The 26,811-nt window shown below is 34.2% G+C and overlaps 1 protein-coding gene across 2 annotated transcripts in view; it reads left to right on the forward strand.

Annotated features, from left to right (window-relative positions):
- Positions 1 to 22,101, forward strand: part of LOC120416046 (U-scoloptoxin(19)-Sm1a) — a 41,212-nt gene extending 19,111 nt beyond the window's left edge. Inside the window, exons 2-3 of one of the 2 annotated variants that reach the window (XM_039577704.2) lie at positions 14,508 to 14,657; positions 15,388 to 15,623. In XM_039577704.2, the coding sequence (XP_039433638.1) occupies positions 14,508 to 14,657; positions 15,388 to 15,518 (281 nt within the window). In that variant the 3' untranslated portion in view covers positions 15,519 to 15,623. Of the gene's footprint in view, positions 1 to 14,507; positions 14,658 to 15,387; positions 15,624 to 21,750 lie in introns of those variants that run through there. The other variant, XM_039577703.2, reaches the window with a different exon arrangement.
- Positions 22,102 to 26,811: the final 4,710 nt, after the last annotated feature.

A 26,811-nucleotide genomic window follows, 5' to 3' on the forward strand; every position in this document is an offset into this window, starting at 1 on the left:
AACAAATAAAATCTTGTTTGTATGGAGCGTGCAAAATTGCAACCCCACCTCCCCAAACTTGTCCACGTGGTTTATGGATGGTACCTAAGCTATTCCTGATAGTTCAATATAATTCAAAATAATTCAAAATAATGTTTGGCGATTTTAAACAATTCAAAACAATTTGAAACAATTCATAACAATTCCAAACAGTTCTGAACATTTAAAAACAATTCAAAACAATTAGAAACAATGGTTAAAATATGAACAATTCTAAACAATTGTAAACAATACTAAACAATTCAAAACAGTTCTAAGCAATTCGAAACAATTCAAAAGAATTCGAAACAAGTTGAAACAATTCGAAACAATTTGAAATATTTCAAAACAATTCGAAACAATTCGAAATTATTCATAACGATTCAGAACAATTCAAAACAATTAAAAACAATTCAAAACTATCCAAAACAAATCAAATCAGTTCAAAACAACTCATAACAACTCTAAACTATTCATAACAATTCCACATTGAACTAGTTCAATATAATTCTTTGTAATTTTAAACAATTCAAAACAATTCGAAGCAATTCTAAACAATCGTAAGCATTTCTAATCAGTTCGAAACAATTCGAAACAATTCAAAACAATTCAAAACGATTCAAAACAATCCAAAAAATATAGACAATTCTTAACAAACAATTTGAAACAATTCGATACATTTCGAACAGTTCGAGACAATTCGAAACAATTCAAAACAATTCAAAACAATTCAAAACAATTCAAAACAATTCAAAACAATTCAAAACAATTCAAAACAATTCAAAACAATTCAAAACAATTCAAAACAATTCAAAACAATTCAAAACAATTCAAAACAATTCAAAACAATTCAAAACAATTCAAAACAATTCAAAACAATTCAAAACAATTCAAAACAATTCAAGACAATTCAAAACATTTCAAAACTATTCGAAACAAATATAAACAGTTCAAAGCATTTCAAAACAATTCAAAACAATTCTGAAGTATTCATAACAATTCAATATAGTTCAAAATAACTCAATGTAAATCTTTGCAATTTCAAATAATCCAAGCAATTTTAAGCAATTCTAAACAATTCTAAGCAATTCAAAACAATTCTAAACAATTCGAAAAGATTTGGAACAATTCAAAGCAATTCAAAACAATTCAAATCAATTAAAAAAAATAAATCTTAACAAGTGTAAACAATACTTAACAATTCTAAACAGTTCTAAAAAAATCCAAAAGAAATCGAAACAAATCGAAAAAATTCAAAACAAATCGAAACAAATCGAAACAAATCGAAACAAATCGAAACAATTCGAAACAATTCGAAAAAAATCGAAACAATTCGAAACAATTTGAAAAAAATGGAACAATTTGAAACAATTCGGAACAATTTGAAACAATTCGGAACAATTTGAAACAATTCGGAACAATTTGAAACAATTCAAAACAATTCAAAAAAAAAAATCAAAACAATTCAAAACAAATCGAAACAAAACGAAACAAATCAAAACAATTCGAATTAATCTAAAACAATTCAGAACAATTGAAAACAATTGCAAAATTTTTAATTTAAATCAATTCAAAGTAGTGGTAAAAAAAAACAATGCAAAACAATTCGAAAACGTTAAAAAGGCCGTTGTAAATATTTTTCAAAATTTATGTCACCTCACTTTAAATTCGGTCCAAAATATAAGGAGGCAAATAAAAATCTCAAAAAACTTTAAATTTTAATTGAAATAGGTGCAATTTTCTGCGTGTCTGGGATGGATAAAAAATATATTATTTTTTTCGGAATTCAAATGTATAGAACCGCAAAAATATTTTTTTTTTGGCGAAAAAAAATAGGGGAACCGCATCTAATTCCAGCGTGCCTCTATTGTTGCCATATCAGCACTTTGACATTCAATCACAGCTCATTAAAAGCGTTTTAAACTGAAATCGAGTGATAAAAGTGTGCAAGCAAGTTTCTATCAAAAGTTTTGCAAAATTAGTTGTTTACATAGTGAAATTCAGCATATTAGATGGAGTTAGGAGCGAGTGTTTAACCTGAAAAAAATACGAGAATTTCCTTCTTCTCCTTTAATTCTTGGATATTTTTAAAACATATGATTGCAAAGCAATTCCCGGCCAGACGGTAATAACATAATTCATGCCTTTTCAATAACAAATACTGTTAAAATAACAGAAATTGTTATGGAATCTTCTTGAAAAATCCATTTTTGCATAAGGGTATAATAACAGTTTATGTTATTATAACAAAATTTGTTATTGGTCTGATATTGGTTGAAAGCCAAAACAACTTTGGAATAACATTTCTTGTTATGGAAGAATATCTCAAAATGTTATTGGGATGATCGGATTAGTTGTTAAAATAACAAAAAATAATAACAAAGATTTGTTCGAAGAATAACTAAAAATGTTATGAGTCTGTTATTACAATAACAATCCAATAACAAAAAAATCATAACGATGAATAACAAATCTTGTTATAAATAACATATAATGTTATTTGCCTAGTATTTTCAAATAACAAAAAATGTTATTCCCAAGTTATTTCCGTCTGCTCGGGTTGGGCAAGTGTAAAAAGCATTTTAACCAGCTTTCGCATTCAAATTTCAATACCATGGCTATTAATTACATTTTTTTGCCACCCCCCCTCCCTCCCCCCCCTCTCCAAATTTGACCAGAATCAAAAGACATAACGTCATAAAATATTTGCATCAGCCTAATTAATGAACAGATAAACTATCAAAAGCCCAAAAACTCGATTAAAAATCAACAAAAAAAATAAGGAAAATAAAATGATACACTCCAAATTGCAATTAAAAATTAAATAAAAATAATCACAATAAAACATTCTCGTCGGGTCCACCCATACTGACCAGACACCGAACAAGTGATTTTTTATGCATGTGGGCAAAACTTTGCCGGTCAGATGAATAAAATTCTGGAAATACTCTCGAATTTGGTTGCACTTTTTTGTTTTATTTTTTTTTCGGAATTGCTCTTGTCGAGCGGTTTGTGTTGGGCGGTTGATTTGTTCATGGAGCACATTTTTTAACGTTCGAAATAAATAAATATTTGCTCCACTTGGTGTGGCATTTCCAGGGCGAGAAGTAAAAAATCAATTCACCGAATTCCACGGGAAAGTCATGCGCTTTTGCTGAAGCGGAAAAAGTTTCCAACAAACGAAAATTTGTTCGGTTTAGTTGGAATCGTTCTGGATGGCTGATTCTGATTCGTATTTTATTAATTCATAAGATTGAAATTTTGCTTCGTGAAAAAAGTGAGCCTCACAATTGTTGCAAAGCAAACTAAAAACTCATGTTTTCCCCCCAAATTCACAGTGTTCCTGTAATCATGAGAACTTATATTTGAGAAAGCAGATGAGATCCCGTTTCCATCATTTGCCGAACATATGATTGCGTCTTTCCGGCCTCTCCGGAAAATTACGCGCCGACAATTTCACGTTCACTATATTTGCCTTTCCGATGGAAAACGACAAAGTTTTCTGTGGGTCTCGTGAAAATGTGGTAGAAATTTTGGAGCGAAAAGTTTCCCATTCGTCTGCGGTCCCAAATTGGAATGCATTACCGACATCTGCTACCGAGGACATATTTGAAAGTCGGAGATTATTCTTCGCAACGAATGTGCATTTAAAAAAAATTGTTCTGAAGGGGCTTCGTCATTCCGAGAGGTCGTTGAATAAAATATTAAGCGTAATTACAGTTTACTTAACGACTGGCAAACCGGATGATGTAATGAAATCCGACAAATTTATGCTTGATGGCATGCTTGTATGGTTTGATTGAAATTGTTCTTGTAGGAGAGAACTGTTCATTTGCCTTCTTCGAGGGGGGATATCCATCCTAAATAAACACATTTGAGAAATTGATTTTCCTTATGTTGCAGCCAAAAGTTTTTCTGTTGATCTTGGTTGATTGTGTGTTTATAAATCAAACATCAAGGCTTAACGCTGGGGTCTTCTAGAACCTACGAATAAGCTGAGTGAATAAAATCATAAAATATACATGAAGATCCTTTCACTCAAATTGTATATTGTCCTCAATATTTGATACAAGGAATCTTTTGTTATTTTTCTACATGGATCACTTTAAGTATGAGTTTACCTTGAAACTAAAATTAAATTGAATCTTGTTATGATATAAATTTAAATGTGTTTTTCTTAAGGATAAATTTATAACAATTGTCTAAATAGTATATCCTTCGAAAACTTCTGAACATTAAACGTTAAACTTTGCCCATACATCCAATTTATGTCTTGCGTAACAAAAGTGTAGTGCCTAGCATCAGCAACATCTCGCATGAAATTAAAACGGCATTTAATTTCGGGCCCATCGGAAAAGCTCTCCCCACCCCGTCGTACAACAAGAGCTTGTATAGCGCGCTCTGCTCCATCGGCCGGTAATTGCAAACATCAGCTCGACTCTTTTTTAAGCCATAACTCACTTTAATAGCCCGAGAAATAATTAAATGTTTGTCAAAAGGAAAAACAGCTCAGCCCCCTTTCCCACCCTCCCACGCGACCGACCGGAAAACGTGTCTAGCTTAGAATGAGTACGTCGTCGTACAAGCCATTTCCATAACTCACCGAAAAGTATAGCACCTCTAAACATACTACAGTAGCGAAGAACATGATCATCAACGGTGGGCAGGAGGAAAAAAAACTTGAACATGACCCATCAAACTGGTTCTCTGGGGAAAAGTTTATCGAACAGTAATTAAATTCTATATTGGAGAATTTTCAACAGTTCAGGTTATCAGACAGTTTAAAAGACAAACTTTATTTGTAATCATATTATTCAATAACAGAGAAAAAAACTCAAAATCGATCTCTTTGCTTTCTTAATTGTGGAAAGGCTATACTTTCCTCCTCTGTGCAAAAGACATGGGGATGTCGATCAAAAATATGCACTTGAATTTCTCGGATTTGGCTGAGCGAATATTGTTCGGATTTGTTCCATTCGGTCCAGGTTCGGGTCCTATGGCTTGGTATTAAAAATTGCAAAGTTTAATTAACTCTCTACAAAGGAAGCCTGTCTCGAGGCAGGCTTCGATCTAAAACTTCGTCAAACATTTGTTAGTAAACCAATTTTTGATTGATTGAAAAAGTATTGCAAAGAAGAACTTTTTGATTTGAGCAAATTTTAGGGCTGTGTGTTTTCGATTTTTTTTGTCTTTGAAAATAGTATTGTTTAGTGGTCAACTTTGGCAGTATTTAAATTATAACATTTCCAATATGTTATGCAAGAGGTAATTTTGGTAAAATACCAGACTATGCTCCTGAGATTTTTTTTTACAATTTACATGATAATGTGGGTCTCGTGGCGCAGGGGTAGCGGCTTCGGCTGCCGATCCCGATGATGCTATGAGACGCGGGTTCGATTCCCGCCTTATCCACTGAGCTTCTATCGGATGGTGAAGTAAAACGTCGGTCCCGGTTTCTCCTGTCTCGTCCGAGGCGCTGGAGCAGAAATCCCACGTTAGAGGAAGGCCATGCCCGGGGGGCGTAGTGCCAATAGTTTCGTTTTTGATAATGGTATCATTCTATAGTAGAATATGTGAAAACAGGCAAAAATTCAAAAAGTGAAAGTATAAACATGAGAAAAACTGGAATGGCGAAAAGCTGTGATAGGAAGTGGTAGAGTAAGCATAAATTGTTCATGAATAATGCAAATTAAAAATTAATATACTAAAAATGAAACAAGGCAATAATAAAGAAAGAGAAGTAAAGTTTTTCGTAAACAAAAGTTGCTCAAAATAACCTCCAAAACGCGCGAACATAAACAAACATTTGGCCAACAGTTATGCAAACAAGCAATTTTAATGGATTTAAAAAAGGGCTTAAGAGCGAGTTTTTCACCAATGTGTAACAGGTCGTATCGAGGTGCTCCGATTTGGATGAAACTTTCAGCGTTTGTTTGTCTATACATGAGATGAACTCATGCCAAATATGAGCCCTCTACGACAAAGGGAAGTGGGGTAAAACGGGCTTCGAAGTTTGAGGTCGAAAAAACATTAAAAATCTTAAAATTGCTCGCATTTCCGTAAAACTCCATCAATTCCAACTCTCTTAGGTGCATTTGAAAGGTCTTTTGAAGCACTAAAAAATGTGCCATAGACATCCAGGATTGGTTTGATTTTTCTCTTAGCTTTTGCAAATTACTGTTAAAAATAGATTTTTTTAAAACCTTAATATCTTTTTGCAACAGCCTCCAACACCCATACTCCCATAGGTCAAAAGATAGGTAATTGCATGCACTATAAGCCTACGGTATTAACTTTTTGGCCAATCGCAGTTTTTCTCATAGTTTTTCAATTTTTCTAGAACAAACATTTTACAACGTTAGTTTTTGCCCTGTAGGCCGCCATAGCGGCACTTTTTGGTCTCAATTTTGTCATATTCGAAATCCTCGGACAATTTCACGTAAGTTAGAAGTATTGGAGTTGTAAATTTGATTGCAAAAATTGCCATTATGAATGAATTAAAATATTTTTTAGCAATTTGTTGGATTAGGGGTGAAACAGGTTTTCGCCTACTTGATACAGCATTTGACGTATTGATCATAGAATAAATAAGACCTATTTCTTTTTTCAAAAATATTTTATTTATTTATTTTTTAAATCTAAATTACAACTCCAATACTTCTAACTTACGTGAAATTGTCCGAGGATTTCGAATATGACAAAATTGAGACCAAAAAGTGCCGCTATGGCGGCCTACAGGGCAAAAACTAACGTTGTAAAATGTTTGTTCTAGAAAAATTGAAAAATTATGAGAAAAACTGCGATTGGCCAAAAAGTTAATACCGTGGGATTATAGTGCATGAAATTACTTATCTTTTGACCTATGGGAGTATGGGTGTTGGAGGCTGTTGCAAAAAGATATTAAGGTTTTAAAAAAATCTATTTTTAACAGTAATTTGCAAAACCTATGAGAAAAAGTCAAACCAACCCTGGATGTCTATGGCACATTTTTTAGTGCTTCAAAAGACCTTTCAAATGCACCTAAGAGAGTTGGAATTGATGGAGTTTTACGGAAATGCGAGCAATTTTAAGATTTTTAATGTTTTTTCGACCTCAAACTTCGAAGCCCGTTTTACCCCACTTCCCTTTGTCGTAGAGGGCTCATATTTGGCATGAGTTCATCTCATGTATAGACAAACAAACGCTGAAAGTTTCATCCAAATCAGAGCACCTCGATACGACCTCTAGAACAAACCGAGCAATATTTACAAATACTGCCTCTTAATTTCATAAAACAACACCTTTTGGCTTTTTGGAATTTTTACACTTTTCGGAACATTCTGGTCATTTTGTGGAGGAAATGCATCGCTGCTGGCAGGTTGCCAAAGGACTACTATTTCGACATTTCGGTTGATATTGAAAATTCCATCGGGGGTCTATAGCAATTTTTTGAGATTTTTTAATCAATTTTTAAAGATAGTTAACAGATTTCTTAATTATATATTCCAACAATATTTGACTGCAAATAACTACTTTTTGGACCAAATTTACCAGTGTTTTTCTAGCTTTATTTTTAATTATTTACAAAATTAATGCGGGAAGAATCAAAATTACCCAATATTTGGTTATTCTTTGTACAAATTGTCATGAAAATATAGCAACTTATTGCCCAGATACTAAACTATGAATATTTAAAATTAAAATTTCATTTATTACCGAATTGGATTCCATAATTATGTTTTCAAATCACTGCCATTACATTTTAAAACATGTTCTAAGCAATCAGATTATAAAGAACAGTTTGTAGAACAATGTTGTCAATGTTGTTTTGTTGTGAAAAAGCATTAGTTTTAATTATATATAATTAGAGATATTCCCATTTTCTTATTCCAATTTTATGAAACAAAAAGCGTTTCTCTCTCAAATTTCTGGATTTTAGTTTCTTTCACATGATAAAATTTTAACACAAATCAGACAATGTGAAAGATATCAATGTACTGTATTACATATTCAGTGACCTAATCGAAATAGCTGTTTTTTTTTTGTTCCGGAGATATCAAGCTGTTGCATTTTTTTGTTCAAATTTAACAGATAAATCAAATATCGAAACAAAAACTATAAAATTGTTATGGAATTCCAAGTACAGCAGCTAAAAACCAAGGGGTTTTCTAGCATCAAGCTGAATGGGATTACCAAGATTACTGGAAATATGTGTAGGATTACCTTTAATTTCCCAGAATTACTTAGAATTACCAGAAACTACTTGGAAACTAATGTTTCAAGGGCCTTCAATGATACATTCTGAATCGAAATTCAATTGGTTATTTCCTTAAAATAAACATGACCGCTCGGCAAATGATACCAATTAATGCCTTAAAATGCTTGTGAAATTATTTCATCATGTTGGCAACGTTTAATTTTTTTCCTATCATATTTTTTAGAAATTTTGTTAGTTTTTTGTGTGTTTTTCTATTCATTTCATTATTAAAAGCTTGTGTAAAAAAGACATAAATATTATCTATTTTTTTAAATTATTTGTCATTGTGTGTTGCCAGATTGCCCTTCTAAAGTAGAAATTATTGAAAACTTGAATGACTGCAGAACTATTGAGTAATTCTGGAATGACACACACCACTGTGAAGTTACTGAGTAATTCCGGAATTACTGAATAACTTGCTTGAACTCTGGCACAGTGCGGAAAACTTCTTACAGACAAAAATTATAATCAAAAAAAAAAAAAACTGCAAAAATGTTATCAAGATAATTTTTTTTTTAATATTTTCACTGTTCTATCAAATTCTGTAGATTGATTTCCCTAAAAAAAATTGCCATTAATTACTATGATTACTGTGGAATAACTGGAAAAAATCGGAATTACTGATTTACTCCCATAAACTTCAAGTAATTCCGGATTATTGATCAGTCTCACACGATGCTGGAAATCACTAGCTAAAAACAATTTAAAATTGAATTTATTTCGACGGTAACTGTTGAACTTAACTCATTTTCGGCATTCAAAATTTATTGTCTGAATCATCATGTTGCACAGATTATACAGACAAAAGTGTGTATGTAAGCGTATCTAAATTTGTAAAAATTGTTTAAATTGTAGAAGATATACTATTGTCTTATTTTGTGAAGATTCTATTGGCATGTTTGTTTTGCACATGTTTTTTTTGAGTCTAAATCACAAAAAATCGACAGAGCCAAATACAAGAAATTCAAGCTGTTTGGCTTATCTATAGTAGGTTTAGTGATGTAATGGTATGAAATATAGTAAAAATATTAGTAGAAAGGGTCAATCTAATATTGATTCATTTTTGTTTCCAAAACGCCAGAGAATTACATACCAAAATTAGGCAGAAAAAACAAGAAAAATAGAAAAAAAGCAAATCTCATCACACCTGCTTCTTCCGAGTAGTCGAAACAGTAGTACTCTTCTTCCGACATCCTTAAAACAAGCCCCACTCATACTGCGTGGGTGGTCGAATGTGTGTAAAAGTGTGTGTCGTGCAGTTTCAAAAGCTCCGCGCCATGTACCAGAATGTGTGTCTGTTCACACACACACCGATCGCTACGTGTGGAAAATGAAAATGGATGGAAATTGTTATCAAAGAGAAAATTATTTTTATTATGATGTTATTAATGTTAATGGCCGTTGGCGGGAATGTGTGCATGTAGAATCGGGCGTTAGACGCGGCGCGGAATGATAATTGGCGTTTATTTCCCGGTGCCGTCTCTCTGCCGCACGTGGAACCATCGTCAGCACTACCTTGTGCACTTCACTTGATTACTATATGGCATCCCAGGGAGGGGACACGGAACGGTAGGTCGAGGCAATTTTCCCGCCCTTTGCTAATACGGAAACTGACTGGCGTTAAGTTTGCTTGAACCAGAGGCTGGAACAGCTTCCGGAACCATTCCGAGTCGAGATTTCCCCGCGGGGCTAGTCTGGAGGATGATGATGGTGAAAAGTTCTTGGTTTTTGTAGGTTTCCAACTCACTGGCTGCTTGATTTGTATTTTTTTTTGTCAGAGAAAATTGGATGGTCAAATGAAGGTTGTTGTTGGTATTTTTTTCAAAAATCTTACGGCATTGAAATCAATAATTTGTATTACCTTTTCAAAGCATTTTCATATAATAAAATAGCACATAATTTCAAAATTGAACCACGTTCTCCAAAACCGCCACCTGATGACACATTACGCTTAACCCAAATTGAACAATCGAGCTTAAATATATCGGTTGAATTTAAAAACGGCATCACAGCTTTGTCCAGGTCCAGGTCACGTAGCTAACTTGCCGGTAAATGTGACCATCTTTTCCCTTTCCCTGATGGCAGCACACTGACTGCTGCTGCGTTATACTAACTGACAGCAGCACTCTCAGTCGACTTCCGGTTTTCCACCTTCTTTGAACGGGAAACGTGTGGAAAGTGGCGTTTAACACGTTTTCTTTCGTTTTCTTCAGCTGGAAGAGGGAGAGAATACCCGTCGCTATACGGAAGGAAGCGATAAAATACGTCACCAAATGAATAAAAAATAGAACGTTTTTCCACCCCTAACAGCAGCTGTCCCTCGTTAGATATGATGGGGTGTTTGTGTGTATTGTATAAATTATAAAAAAAAACCTTTCGAGTTTTGCTAAAGTGCTGTAGCGATTGAAGAGTTTAGGTGAAAATCTGGCTTCAAAAAAGTAAACAAATATCACTTTAAACCAAGTAACACCAGCGAATTTTGTTCGCAAGTTTCCAAATCCTCAGCTAATTTTCTACTTCTACTGAAGCCTCGCATCAAATTAGCAAAACGACTCGACGATGAGCATCAATTCATCTCAATATCAATGGAACGTAGGCTGCTCGGCGTAGCATCTCAAAAGACCGAACACGCACCTCGCTGTACCGAGTCGTCCTTGGTCGAGCAAGACTAGACGAAATGAAATGAACCTCCAACATTACCGGAAGAGCTTCTCAAATGAATCTTCATCCTTCGTCGGTCCGGAGAGTCAGTATCTGGCCGGCATGTCGGTGGGTCGATGTGTGCGATTCAATAGACACCACGTTCTACCCTCACGCACACAAAAGGTGAGGAAAAGTCTTTCATCAGGAAAAGCTCTTACGAAACAACACCTAATGAATGGATGTGATGCTCAGATATTTTAGCTTGTAGTTTGCTGGGTGACACGCCATGGAATAAGAGTGGAGGTCCACCTGAATTTTCGAAAAATGATAAAATTTCGTTATGCTCTTCCATCGAAACCCATATTATTCCGTAATTTGCCGTGGAACCCAACTTGCGTGCCGAAATCTTCTGACCCAAAGATCAGGAAATCCTTCTTTAGTCCCGCAGTGGACCGGAAGGAGCAACCAATGCTACTTCTACACCTTCCGTACCGGGCACTGATTTTTGCGCGTGGAAACATTTTCGACAAAACCGCAAAGCCATCATCATCGACCTCCGTCGTTGTTGTTCCGTCGACGCGGTTGCCACTACACACCGGTCGGTCGTTGGTAGAGGCTAGGCGTAGCTTCCGTTTTGCCATTATAAGAGGCTTTGGGAAATTACGATGGGATGAAGGTACCTACACCAGACTGGAATGGCTGTAGAGTGAATGTAGGGGAGGTTGAACTTTTCAGCACTTGTTTCGAAAAGTAACACTTTTCAACAATTTTTTGATTTAAACGATTTATTGACAAAATACATGAAAATTTTGACAAAAAGTCAATTTTTTTGATTTAAACGATTTATTGACAAAATACATGAAAATTCGACTTAAAATTTCACTCAATGGGTGTTTTTCGAAATTGCAAAAAATGTTGTATGGAACTTGTTGCAAAACTTGATTTTTTCAGCACTCGTCGTATTTATCCAACTCGGTGAACCTCGTTGGATAAATGTACTTTTCAGCACTTGTTTCGAAAAGTAACACTTTTCAACAATTTTTTGATTTAAACGATTTATTGACAAAATACATGAAAATTCGACTTAAAATTTCACTCAATGGGTGTTTTTCGAAATTGCAAAAAATGTTGTATGGAACTTGTTGCAAAACTTGATTTTTTCAGCACTCGTCGTATTTATCCAACTCGGTGAACCTCGTTGGATAAATGTACGACTCGTGCTGAAAATATCCTCTTTTTGCAACTTGTTGCATAAACTACTATTTTGCAATCATTAAAGTGGCCTGGCCTACACGGAGAAAAAAGAGTTCCCAAAATCGTGAACAAGCGTTCATAAAAATGGGAACCACGAACAAAGTGTTCAAATCCCATGGTACGATTTTGAAAAACGTACCATGGCATTTGAACACTTTGTTCGTGGTTCCCATTTTCATGAACGCTTGTTCACGATTTTGGGAACTCTGTTTTCTCCGTATACTGCGTTGCATTGACCGCAAAGAGGAATCTGTGAACGGGTCACATGTCACAGAATTTACAGGTGAGCAAGGATGAGTGGACAAACCGTACCAAACGCTCCGGATCAGTTATAATGTTATTTGTTTTTAGTAATTGGTTGTTGTCTATGTTTCATGCAACTTTTTTTTTCAAAATTTTGGATATGGAAGCAAAAAAGGAGAGGGATAGGATAAGAAATAATATGGATTTTTAAATAGATCATATAGGGGAATTTCTCGTATGTTTGGCAGGTTAAGTACTTGCTCCTAACTCCATCCAATTTGCTGATTTTAACTATTTAAACTACTAATTTTACAAAACTGTTGATAGAAACTTGCTTGCTCAATTCTTATTGATCTATTTATCACTCGAGTTCAATTGAAAACGCTTTTCATTCGCTTTAATTGAATGTCAAAGTTCTGACCTGCCAACATTAGTGGCACGCTGGAATTAGATGTTGTTCCCCTATATACAATAGACTCTCTTGTTGTCGATATTGAAGGGACCATCGAGAGCGGGAGTTACCAAATTACACTGATCTACAAAAAATGACAAAAAATACTGCGCAGACTCAACTTGAGGGGAAGCATGAACTTTGGGGTCTCCAGAATCACGTGCATTTTGAATTTTTCAAAAATAGTTTGTCTGAAGTTGTAGTTTGTCTGGAGAATTAGGGCAGTTTGTCGCTCTTGCAAACAACCCAAAAATTGCATGCAATGTGTAGGAGAAACGTACCGCACTTATTCTCTATGCAAACTTTGGGAAAAAAACATTCAGTTCAGTCAAACTAGTTTTGAACAATTCAAAATGCACGTGATTCTTGAGACCCCAAAGTTCATGCTTCCCCTCAAGTTGAGTCTGCGTAGAAATTTTGTTGGCCGGTGTTAAATAACGAAAAATCAAAGCAATCTATTTAAAAAAATACTTTACTTCTTATTTTGGTGGACACAGGATTAAAATAGATTGCTCAAAATTTCACTAATTATCAAATCATTTAAATTGTTACTAGAAGTTCAAAGAAATTTTTCTTTAGATTTTTTTGAAAGAATGTCAACAAAATCTCATCATTCCCTACGGTTTTGCACAAGTACTAGCAATAGTGGAAAGCCTGAAAGAGATGATGGTGGCGATGCGAAAGCTTTTTACACTCTGTCAACAAAGGCAAATATTTGTCTGGAAGCGGTGGGGATATTTTTAGCGTGGCGAAAAAAAGAAGCGTAAACTTGTCGCTCCTCGTCCTCGCATTAACGGAAATCGGTGGCGGCTTGTTTCGAAATTGCTCCACGCGATGGACCGATGATGATGGCGGCACCGTCAGATCCGATGGGAGATGAGATTGAACCTTGGCGAAAGAGACACAATTATCCGACCGTAGTGGCGGAAGCTGCCAATCGGGCTTTAAAGTGCCGTAGAATGGCTTTATAATGGAATGTTTACGCAATTAAGTTTAGTGCTTTCATCTCATCACGTGAAACCATCATCTCACCACCCCGTGGCTGATTGATGACCAGGCAGGTTAGGTGTTGTCACTTTTGACGGTTGGAATTTTGTTTTTGGAAATTGTTGATGATGGTGCCACCCAAGTAACATTTTTTTCCAGGCGTTCTACAAGAGCTCTTCAAGATAGCTACAGCATAGCAGTTTGGACCGCGGTAGGATAAAATTTTCTTCAAAACTTCTTCAGGAGTTTGGAAGAGTACTTGAAGAGAGTTTTATCCTACCACGGTCCAAACGGCTATGCTGTAGCTATCTTAAAGAGCTCTTGTAGAACTCCTGGAAAAAAATGTTACTTGGGGCAGTTATGTTTTTGATAAAAGTACTCAAAATTTACATTCTTTTCTCCAAATTTCAAAATCTTTTTATATTGTAATTTATTTTATTTTTTTCCAAACTTTGTTTGAAAATTTCCTTCTCTTAAACTAAACTTATAACCAACGGTCATTAAAAGCAAAGGCCCAAATCCTCTCGATCCTAGGCAATTGATTCGATAGCTCGTTGAACTATTAATACCACTTATTGTGGCCCTCATGCGATAAATCAAGCTACTTTTGGACTTATTGATCTTAATTATTTCTTTCTTTTCCATTTCTCCCATCGATACCTACTCGTATTCTAGCATATCTGGGTGTGAATGTGTACAAGACGGAGTGGTCCTGCGCCCGGCAGGGTGGACTCTGCGTCCACCGGTCCGACTGCAAATCGCCCACCACCAAAAGTGGCCTCTGCCCGGAAAGTGCCCATCGGGGCGTCGAGTGCTGCTACGAAGGTTAATAGCCTCCCTTTGAGCATGATTCAAGTGTTTTTAACCTTTACTAACTTGCATGAATCGATTGGTTGACAAATTAATTATTTAATATTGGAAAATTCATTTAAAATAACCCTCATTACAAATACATTAATGCTCATTATAAATTTAATGATAAATTAAAATCATCAAAAAATTGACGATTTCTCATCACTAATTGTGGATTCACAGTCTTAAATTTTAAATTTTGTAACACTAATTAAAAACAAAACAAAGCATAAACTTTTGTTAAAAATTTCACCATCACCATAACCTCAGCGCCAACAAGTTGTAACACGGAGCAAGTTTTTCAAATTAATGTCGACTTTGTTGGGTTTGTTCAGGGTGGTGGTGGTGGCTGCGTTGTTGGTGATGATGATGGCCTGATGCTGTCAGGCTCAATTGAACAGCAACGGTCCCATGGAAGCCATTCCTGGGCTGGGTTCAGAACTTTGTCATAGACTTTGTGGCAACGCGTGACGAACGGGCCTGGGCTGTAAATCACATGACCGGGGAGACTTGTGGGGAACTGAAATAAAATGGAAAATTCCAGAAATGTTTCAAAATTGGATTATCAACTAATTTTTACATGCAATATCAACCGGCGAAAACACAATTGGAGAGCATGCCCCAAATTTGATCGTTTGTATCAATAACAAAACTGTTTAATTTAGTATAATTACTGAACTATTCTTGAAACTTTCACTTTTAGTGCGACCGGCAAAAGATCTGCGATGTCGGCAGTATCTCGGACAGTGCGTAGACGGGTGCTACCCGATGCTTCAAATGCCAGCAAAGGATTGCGAAACAGGATCTGTTTGTTGTGTTCTCAATCTGCATTGAATTTGTGGGGTTTTTGAGTAAATTATGTTATATGGTGGCTGTAGAAGCTCGCAAATATGGTACAAATTATTGTAAGTTGGGGTGGTGTCGTCTTAAGAGTTGGGCAAAATATTTTGATGATTAGAAATCATGTAAATTTAAGAAAATAAACGCTTTGGATACCAGAAAACATTATTTTATTGCTGATATATTTAGTATCTTTTTTAATGCTTATGTTGAAATCACTAGTTTTGCGTATTACATTTTTAATTTATTGAGACATTTTGTCTGAGTATAAGTCTCCTTCAAAATCAGCGAAAAATCAGGGACAAATGAGCAGTTCCCTACGAAATCGGTCTTTTTTATGAATTTAAATTTTTGTATCTTTTAACCCGGCTGAGACTTTTTTGGTGCTTTTGGTATGCTCAAAGAAGCCATTTTGCATCATTAGTTTGTCCATATAATTTTCGATACAAATTTGGCAGTTGTCCATAAAAAATGATGCATGAAAACTCAAAAATATATATCTTTTGAAAGGTTTTTTTGATCGATTTGATGTCTTGGGTAAAGTTGTAGGTATGGAAAAGGACTACACTGAGAAAAAAATGATATACGTTAAATTTTTTGATGATTTTTACTTTAACTTTTTGTCGCTACAACTTGATTTGCAAAAAAATACAATTTTTTTTTCATTTTCTGATATGTTTTAGAGGACATACAATGTCTACTTTTTAGAAATTTCAAGAACGGTCAAAAAATCTTTGACCGTGTTACGATTTTTTGAATCAATACTGATTTCTTTAGGAATTTAGCAAAGTTACCTAACAATGGCTATCTTGGAAACGGTACACATTATCAAAATTTCAATAAAGTGCTTTTTGATTGCATATTCGCTTTTACATCGAAAAATAAATTTGAAAAATGTTTGCAACCGATATATATATTTTTTAAACAGTATTGATTCAAAAATTCATAACACGCTCGAAGATTTTTTGCCCGTTCTGGAAATTTCAGAAAAGTTGGCATTTGATGTCCTCTAAACATACCAGAAAATGAAAAAAAATAAAAATATTGTTTTTTTTTGCAAATCAAATTTTAGCAACAAAAGTTAAAATTAAAAATCATCAATAAAAATTTACCGTTTATCATTTTTTCAGAGCAGTCCTTATCCATACCAACAACTTTGTCGAAGACATCAAATCGATTAAAAAATCATTTAAAAGATACAGATTTTTGAATTTTCGTGCACATTTTTGTATGGACAATTTTATGAAAAATTATTGATGCAAAACGGCTTCTTTGGGCATACCGATGGCACCAAAAAAGTTTCAGCTGGATTAAAAAATACAAAAAAAAAATCGAATGATCGAAATTTCAGAGAATTGCTTACTTTTTTTTTACAAAATAATAATAAATAAAAATCAATGGAAAATAATTCTAAATAAACTTAAAACAATAAAAGTAGTTTTTTTTGCGTTGATGATCATATTTAGCATGTTTGAAATCATTTATGAATATTTAGATTTATTGTGAAACTTCAATGAGTAATTTCCCAAGTAACAAGCAAAATGCTTCTACTTCTTAGCAGGTTTTATAAAAGATTTAAAATTTGCTACTCGGTGTTGTAATGATATTGAACAAAACTTTAAAGATTTACGATAGAAATCTCTTAAAAGTATCTTCAAGAGCACTTTAGAAGCATGACACATAGTTTTATGCCACTCTTCGTTGTTTGACTTGAAGTTATCCCAGAGACCATTTTACATTGCCAAAACTGCCTTAAAACTGAACTAAAACTACTCCGTTTAATGAAAGCATAATTCAAGAGTCTTTGAACTTGATCTGTCAAATCACTGAATATTCGTACAGTCAGTCAGTTTAGTGACCTCTCCGACACGCAAAATCGGCACGACGCATCCGGACCAGAATTAGGCGTTTCGAGAATGGAGAAAAATGTCCCGCGGAGTGCTAGTGTTTTTATTGGTTTCGTGTTGATTACTGTGACTAAAAATGTTCGTTATTTCAACGTTTTTTTTCCCCTGTGATTTTTTTTCGACAGGTGCTGGCCGAAGAAGCCCACCCGGTTGAGGATCTGGATGTCGGTGCGTGCCGCGAGCTCCTGTCCGGCGCCCAGGGCAAACTTTCGTCGGCCTCTACTGATGTGGAACGCGCTGAGGCTGAATTGCCGTTAAAGTGGCCAAGGCTCTCGTCAAGGCTGTCGAATAAGGTGCGAGCAAAACACCAACCTGCCGGTGAATCCGTGTCCAGTACCCGTCCTTACATTTAGATTCAAGTGCGAGATCAGTGTTTTCTTCAAAAATCGCGGCCGTTCAATGAATAAATAAAAAGATTTGAAAAATAATTAACGTCATTGTTTTAATCCAACGACAAAAAAGCATTTCCAAAAATCTTTTTCGGATCTACCTCCTGCAAACAAATATGTGCATGCGCTACGGTCGCAATACTACGCGTTTTACTCTGCGATAAAACCGCATTAAAGCTTACTGCAGTCTACATGTTCTTACTTATTCTTGAACAAGAGCTTCTCAAGAAACATAGCTCTAATAACTGCTTTGAGTAAGAGAGAATAGATTTGATGAGATCAGCCATATTAATAGTCAGGACCCGGAGCCTGCAATCCCCGTTACAGTTTATATGGAATTCCAATAAGAATGTAACAGAAAAATCAGGCTTCGGGTCCAGACTGTTAACATGAAAAAATAACGCCCAAAAACGGAAGCCATGTTGAAAATTCTGCTGATGTAGAATTAATTGTTCCATTAAAAATTACAAATCATAGTAATTTTGAAAGATTCATACCTTCGATGCATATTTTTTCGAGGCATCTAAGAAAATTGATCAGTGAAATTTTTATGACAAGAATTTTACGATAAAAATGGCTGCGTAAAGTCATAGTTATATTTATTTGATTATTATAATATAATTATCGGTGTAAGCTTGAGTTCATCGGCCATTTGTGAATTAATTTCGAAAAGATTAAATGGATTTCACGAAATAAAATTCAGAACTGGGTTTTCTTCGACAAATCTTTTTTATCATCAACGAGAGCAAATAAGTTTAAGTTCACTTTATTACAGTCTTGAAGATCTCTTCTTTGTTGTTATAAATTTTTGAAGCTTGAGAATAAGTTTTAGAATAGCAATAAAGAGCATTTGCAGAGTATTGTAAAAATCAACGTCAAAGTTGCTTAGTTTTAAATTACTCCGCATAAACGCTCTTGATAACCTCCTAAAATAGTCCACTTTGCTCTTAACTCAGGTTTAACGCTGATTTATTGTTGTTCTGGAGAAAGTTTGGCTTTTTGATATTTTTTGGCTAAGATAACTTGAATCTATCTTTAAGAAAGTAAAAAAACTTAAATTGTTACTTTACTTGTCGTTTCGTATTTTAACTTTTCTTTTCATTTTTTTATTATTAGAATGAAACTTTGTCCATGCACTTATCCCAAAGAAGCCATTTGGCATCATTTGTTTTTCCATGAAAGGCTTCATTATATTTTGAGGGCTGGTCATACAAAATGGTCATGTGAATATTTGAAAATCTGAATTTTGGCTTTTTTGACATAGAGAATACATGGACAAAAAAAAATGCAGATTTTAGAGAATCACTTAGAGAGAATTTTTAGCGGGAGTTAAACAGGAGTCGTACATGTATTCAAAATTATTGTAAGTTGGGTGTCATCTCAAAAGTTGGGCTTGAATTATGCAAAGTCGAAAATATCAAGACTTTTTATTTGGTGACGATAGAGTAAGCTACTTCATCACTTTGAAATGACAGGAAAAGTAAGTACCACCAACTAGGGCGAATTGGGACTACATTCCGAGACCGCAGATTCTGGAGCATTAAATAGCTTTAAATTAGGAAATTTTTATACTAATTCAGCTGATCTGTAACCGTTTTCAACCAAAATCAAACAAAAATATCAAATAATAATGCAAAAACATGGCTTAACAGCTTTTCTAATTCAACCCACATTTAAATTTATCTTAAAAGGAATTGCAGATTTGTTTACCTATTCTGTTTTGAAAATAACTTACTTTTTCTGTCATTTTAATAAGATTAAATTGCATTCTTATGATCAAAAAATAAAAGCGCTGACTGGTACAACTTTTTAATCATATAAACATTTAATTGAAGGGATCCTACGAATTTGAACGATGGAAACATGTTTTTTTTTAATTTGACGTATTAATCGTTTTTGGCAAAAAATACTTTCAAAAATTATTTCCTTTGCACTTCTAATTGTTTTCAAAAGTTTCTTCTTTAGAATTTATGTAAATATATAAAAAAAATTACCGAAAATCAAATTCAATTATTTTGAAATAAAGGTTTAATATCAAATATTCAGCTTTTGTAAAAAAAATAGACTTGAAAATACTTTTTTTAAAGGAGCAGATGATTTCACAAATCGATGCCTCTGTGCTCTAAATAGATAAACATCTCTGCAAGCTTTATTCTAGAAATGTTACGAATATTAGCAAAAAAATCTATATTTTTGTCTGAGCACGTCAATTAAATTTATTTTTAAGTGCAGCCATGGCTCCATCTCTGAAACGATCATACTAAATTCCAATCCTCGGGTTCATTTTCAGAACGGTCCTATGCGCCATTTGAAAACAATGCTGCTTTTCAATCAATTCTCGTTTTATTTATAAATAAACAACATCAAAAATGCATAATATTGTTGATCTGCACGTCCTCTAAATGCTCTTTACTGAAAAACAATGAAAATTGCTCAATTCATTTCAAAATTTTTCTTTTACTTTTTCTATGTTTTAGTTTAAAATTATTTCTCCTGATCGATACCAAACTTTGCCAAAGACACACAATTAATTGGAAGATTAATTTCCAAGCAGTAAAAATTGTATGGATGAACCAATGAGGAGAATTGCATAGTCTTTAGTTTGTTATGCTTGCTATTTAACTTTATTTTATTTATAAGATATCTGCATAATAGCGTGGCTCACGGATATATGAAAAAGACAAAAGTGTTCAATTTCGAACGCTTCGACCGGAATTTTGTAGCAATATGGCCCCAGAACATAACCTGAAATTTTGAGCGTATTTGGTTAAGGTTTAGTACTTCCACCATTGACCTGAAGTTAGTATGGAACTTCTAAAAATTTACTATGGGAAATTTTCACTTTTAACCTCTTCATAGAGAAATTTTCCCAAAACCCAATCAAAATTTCCTATTCTCAGGTTTCTTATAGTTTTTGATCCGGGGAACAACTTTGTAGAACATCGCAAAGCGCTAGTAATTGATCCCGAAAAGATACAGGATATTTTTTGTAGTACGTAAACAAAATTCAACGTTCTCTAAAAATTTGTCTGTATCTTTCCGGGATTGATTCCTAGCGCTTTGCGATGTTCTACAAAGTTGTTCCCCGGATCAAAACCTATGAGAAACCTCTATTCTGAAAAAAATCATACGGCATAGGAAAACTTTCTCGAAGAAGAGTTAAAAAGTTGAAAATAAATAAATTAAATTTATTGAAATTTCTTTATAAATTCAGATCAAGAGTGGAACAACTAAACATTACCAAAATGCGCTCAAAATTTCAGGCTAGCTTCTGTGGTTATAATGCTACAAAATTTCGGTCGAGGCGTTCGAAATTGAACACTTTTGTCTTTTTCATATATCCGTGAGCCACGCTACTGCATAATTTGTTTAATTTGTAAAGAAGGAAAGATGTCATCCCCAAGTTAACAAAATGAAAAAAAGTGCAACAAGATTGCAAATTTAGCAACCAAATGGAATAAATAATGCCTTCTTTGCTGAGTTCTATCAATTTATTTGCAAATTTTTAAATATCGTCTTGACTGATTCGCTTAAAAGGTAAGGTCGATTTCATCAAATCTCCAAATCAGTTATTTATCTACACATCTCACAAGAAATTGATCATTATTTATACTTAGGGATCCCGGAAGAGATATGTCGATGCACCCATTTGAAACAAGACCATTTGATTGATTGGGAGCCAACCAATAGACATCCGTGATCCTCATTTAGGGTTATTTCTCACCGGTAGATGTCACTTTCCCAACCAACCAGGGCTCATGATTTCTACGACCTAGATATCTCTGCAATCGGGCCACTAAATTTTGACAAGCATTTCGAGGCACTCACAAATCATTGACAGATCTCTTTCTGGATATCTATTTATACTAAACTATCATATCGAAACCCCAAAACTAACTGAAAACATTCCTCCCTCCCTCCCCCTCGCAGTGATGCCATCGCAGCTTTCGCTGCCGTGCAACGAATACCAGGGCGAATGCATGAAGCACTGTAACGCGCTCGGGCTGCGACGTCCGGCCAACGACTGCCAGGAGGGCGAGCATTGCTGCGTGTTGACGTTCTAGACGCTGAAGCTGAAAAGTCCACCGCCGTCGCCACTTTATTGGATTTACGCGCCACGTTCGCAGCAGCAGCAGCAGCAGCGTACTTATCAAAATCACATTGGACACGTGGATGCTTGGCTATAACATTGGACACTTTGCGAAATAAAAACGATCCACGTGGATTTGAATTATGGTGGCACGAGCTTGACACACCTTTTCAGGGACAGTATTTCAAAAATGGATCATTTTATTTTAAGTTGAAAGAAATCATTACTTTTATAATGTACCATTTTCAAACATTAGTCCAGGCTTGGAAAGAACGGTTTTTGGATATTTCTCGCGCAAGTCACTCGAATATTTCATTCTGGGATTTTCTGTCTGGGGGTTGACGGGGATGGAAGAGAATAGCGGATCAGAGCTTTTTGGCGAGAAAGTTGGTTTAGATGTGAAATACATACGTACAATGTACATACGAGGGGATGTGAATAATTTATTGCCCCGCTACCTTGGTGGACACATTAAATGTAGCAGGCAATTCGATTTTAGACGGAGCAGAAATGTAATCATTTAAAGTTGTGGAGAGCTTTAAATCGAAATTACGGCATGTTTTGAGGATTTATAACGCGAGTACCTCGAAAATTTAAAAAAAAAAATGCTTGATTGTCTATATAACATCTATTTAGGGAGTATTTTTTTTGTTTTATTCAATAATCAATAAACTGCAGTAGCTTTTCTGCTTCCATTTCGAAAAGATTTTGAACCTTTTTTCTTACTTCAAAAAACTTCCCCGAAAAATTTGGCACCGGTTTCTACCTGAAGCCTATAATTTATGTCCACCTAGGTGCAGTCGAAATCATATTTTATGAACGTGATCCCACAATTTGAATAATTGGACTCCCCAATCTGCCCCCGGGCCCGGGAGTGGCGCGTCCGCATTCGGTTCTCCCGGGGGCAAATTTGTTGACGTGGATGTTTCTCGCCCGGACACCTTTCACCCTGGCAGCAGCAGCAGCACCTGCCAGAAAAGGTTCTCTAGCCGTCGTCGCCATTGACGTTGAAGCACCGGTTTCCCGATCCAATCGAGGCACGTTCCGGAAGCCCGTTATTAGATTTGATTTTTTTTTCGATGCTCCGTATTGCTGCTCCGGTTCGTGTGCAATAAAAGTTCGACACATCTGGTCAATGCAGGTGTATTTACCACGGGAGGTGAGTGGGAGGAGGGGAAGTATCCCTCCCAAATGATTCGCATAATTTTAATTAATGGGATGTGATCGGCTTTGGTGCACACGTTCGCCGCAAATTATACGTTTTTATGGCTTGTTGAGAGGTGATTTTACGCTAGAATGATATAATAAAAATTCTGATTTATTTGAAATGCTAAGTAGGCTCAAGCATTAAAAAGTTACTTATCTGTATGCTTTTGAAAATATGAATTTGAAAGCATTCAAGATGCATACCAAACAGAACAAACTGCACGTTTTTATTTTCCAGAACTCTCCAACCAGAAATATTTTCATTTTTAATAGTTAATTTATGCATTTTTTAAACGAAATCATAACGTTAAAATATCGATATCAAAGCAAAATTTGGCGAGATAAATAGGGTATTTTAACCATTAGTGGACCCCCTAGTAGAGCCGAAACACATTTTTTACAAATTTTTAATATTTTAAGCACTTTTTCATAACCCTCTGTACAAAACAATGAAATCTGAAGTCTTTTGAAAAATTTTGACTATTTGTTTCATCAGTTATTCGTTTTTGAGCAGAAAATAGCCATTTGAAAAAAAAGTTATTTTTGCCTGTTATGGACCCCCTTTTCCTATAGTGGACCCGGGTCCATAATCCGATTGTGGACCCGGGTCCACTATAGGCAAACTGTTATTTTTATACCAAATTTTAACGATTTTGGATGATTTGATGCATGGTGTAGGTCTAATGATAGATATAACGAATAAAAGATGGATTTTGCTCACTTTTCATCATAAGAAAATATGTTTTGTTAACAAATTTGGCTTTAAACAACGGAAAAATCTAACAGACATTTAAACACATTTATTTCCGTAAAAGATCAGAGAAAACTTTTCAAAAACTACTGTAAAAATAAAAATAAATTTAAAAATGTTTTTTGATTCAAATTTTTCCATATTTATTACATAAATGGTGGACCGAAACTAAACAATACAGTTGCTTTACAGTTGCTGATAAAACCACGCACGTTTATTTAAAAAATGTTTTGTTAATGATTTATTATTATAAAATATCATTTCAAACTACAATTATGATGCTTCAGTTAAGTACAATTAACTATAGTTTCCATAAATTTTAAATTCTTACGGCTTCAGAATTGTTGGTACTTTTAACATGAAAACAGCTATATTTATACTCATAATTGAAAAAAATATGCGTTTAGGTTGATTACAACAAGCATTTATTGTATGTTGAAGACAAACTTTTGCTTAAATACAACGTTTTCTTCATATTTGAAGGTTTATTTAACAGGGGTCCACTTTTGGAAAAGTTTGGATTTTCGTTGTCTTATATTGGACCCCCTAATTTTTGCTCGAAAAATGAGCAGTTCTTCGCTTTATTTTAGTAAAGTTCCTTAAACTTACATTATTTCGACTTGCTGAAGTTAAATGATCAGTCAAAAATGATTGGATAGTTAATTCAATAATAAAATATAAATGCTGTTTTGTTGTGAAAATGCTAGTAGCCATGGCTGATTTCAGATGTCGAACTCAAAACACTTATTTTGGTGAAAAGGACGATTCAATGTCAGTCAACATTGTTTTAAATGATGCTGAACATGCCAAATAAAAGATTTGTAGACAACAACACGCTTAAAATTGTGATTTTATTGAATTTTTCATCAAAAACGCTTCAGAGGGTCCACTATAGGAAAGGGGTCCACTAATGGTTAACGTACCCTAATACAAAATTAATATAAGGGATTGTAATATCTCAGTAAGCGTGTAAAGTCCAATAATTTTGATGAAAATTGCTATTTATTTTACAAAAATGCACATATCTCAGCTTATATTAAACACCCAAAATTCAGAGTCGTAGAATCGTTCCCGCAAAGTTTATTGAGGGCCCAGTGCCAAAATCGAAAGAATAATGCTACCAACTCATACTTTCATAACAAATGTGTTCATTCTTAAATTCAAACAATAAATCTCCAACAAGTGTCATACATTGACATCTGACCACTCCTCAGTTACCGAGCTTTGAACTTTTTTTTGCAAGTGAACCTCGAGGGAAACGGGAAATTTTCAACAAATTTCCCGGGAAATCCCGGGAATTAACGGGAAAATTTAAATTTAACGAAATTTATTCTGATCCTGATTGATATTTTGCAACAGAATTGAGAGAACAGCAACTTCATTGGCCAAAATGAATCTGAGGATCATTCAATGGCTTGACTGCTTGTACAAAAATCATGCAACTTTGAGAAAATATACAGATTTTCTATTTTTTTATGCTGTCTCTCAAATCGTACCAAATAAAAAAAATATTTTTAGTGTTTTTTGCTGAGTAGCATTTTTTTATTCAAAGTGTTTGAACAGTAAAAAACCTATGCTCCACAACAATAAAATTGTTTTTAAATTTGCCTCAGTGACAATAAAGTTGAAAGTGAAAAATCATGCAAAAATAATGTTTTTATATGGCAAATAACTTATTCCAGAACAAGTATGTTCAACTTGTGAATAAATAGAATATGATTGAATTTGCCTTTAAAATGTAATATCTAGCGCTATTCAACGTGAAACACTATTTCATGAAATCACAATTCAAAGTTTTAAAATATTTGGAGCATGTTTTTTTTAAAATATGGTTGCATTCTTTGAGTAAATTTCATATGAAACGAAGTTGTTTATAATCATTTTTCATGGTTTCAAATATGGTACAATTTAAGTTATATGGTTATATGGCCTAATTAATTAATTAATTAATTAATTAGATTAAAATAATTTTCATAGTGTAAAAGTGGTTGACATTAAACGATATTTTATTTATATTTAACCCTCTAATGCCCTTGGTAGCTTACGTGCTTTATAAATTTATAACAAACAGTAATTTCTCGAATACTTTTAAACAAATTCTTATCGAACAACTCTTTTTGAATAATTTAATTATATCAATTCAATTTTCAACCAATAAACAAAAACGTCAAACAAATCTCAATTTTAATACTGGCCGGAAGAGGTGAATATATATGAATGATATAACAAAAAAAAAATGTTATAATAGGTTGTCGAAAATAAAATAGTTTATATTCAATGCATAAAAGCATAATTTTTGTCACCCAACATATAAGATAACAATATTCCTAAATAATAAATAAGTATATATTATCTGAATTAAACTATGACATAAAATTTATAGAAAAGCTAAAGCTATTGAACTATATGAATATGAAGGTTGAAATGAATGAAATTCTCTCATAATTATTTTTTGTATCATTTCAAAACATTGATGCCAAAATGGTAGGAAAATGTATACTTCCGCTTGTATTTCGGGAATTCCCGGAAAATTTACAAAACGGAAACTAGATGAAATTTGTGTCTAATCCCATCGAATCACCGTTTGTTGGTAAGAGACCATCCATAAACCACGTGGGTAATTTTTGAAAACACAAACGCCCTACCTCCCCCCTCGTGGACAATTTCCATAAAAAAAAAATTATATGGAGCGTGAACAATCGCTTCCCCCCTCTGATGTGTTTACGTGTTTTATGGATGGTTCCTTAAGAGTGAGGAAGGTACCAACCACAAGGTGGATTAAGTTAGATTTTTCTGAATTTTATTGATGCAACGTCAGTAATTTTGTAATCCTGCCAGACACTCTTATTTAAATTAAAATCAACATTGTGGATTGTCATAACAAATTATTGACAGAAATATAAAAAAGATTAGTTTAATTAGTACAATTTTAAATAAAAAATAT

This window comes from Culex pipiens, chromosome 3 (genome assembly GCF_016801865.2).
Source record: "Culex pipiens pallens isolate TS chromosome 3, TS_CPP_V2, whole genome shotgun sequence".
NCBI classification, from domain to species: Eukaryota; Metazoa; Arthropoda; class Insecta; order Diptera; family Culicidae; genus Culex; species Culex pipiens.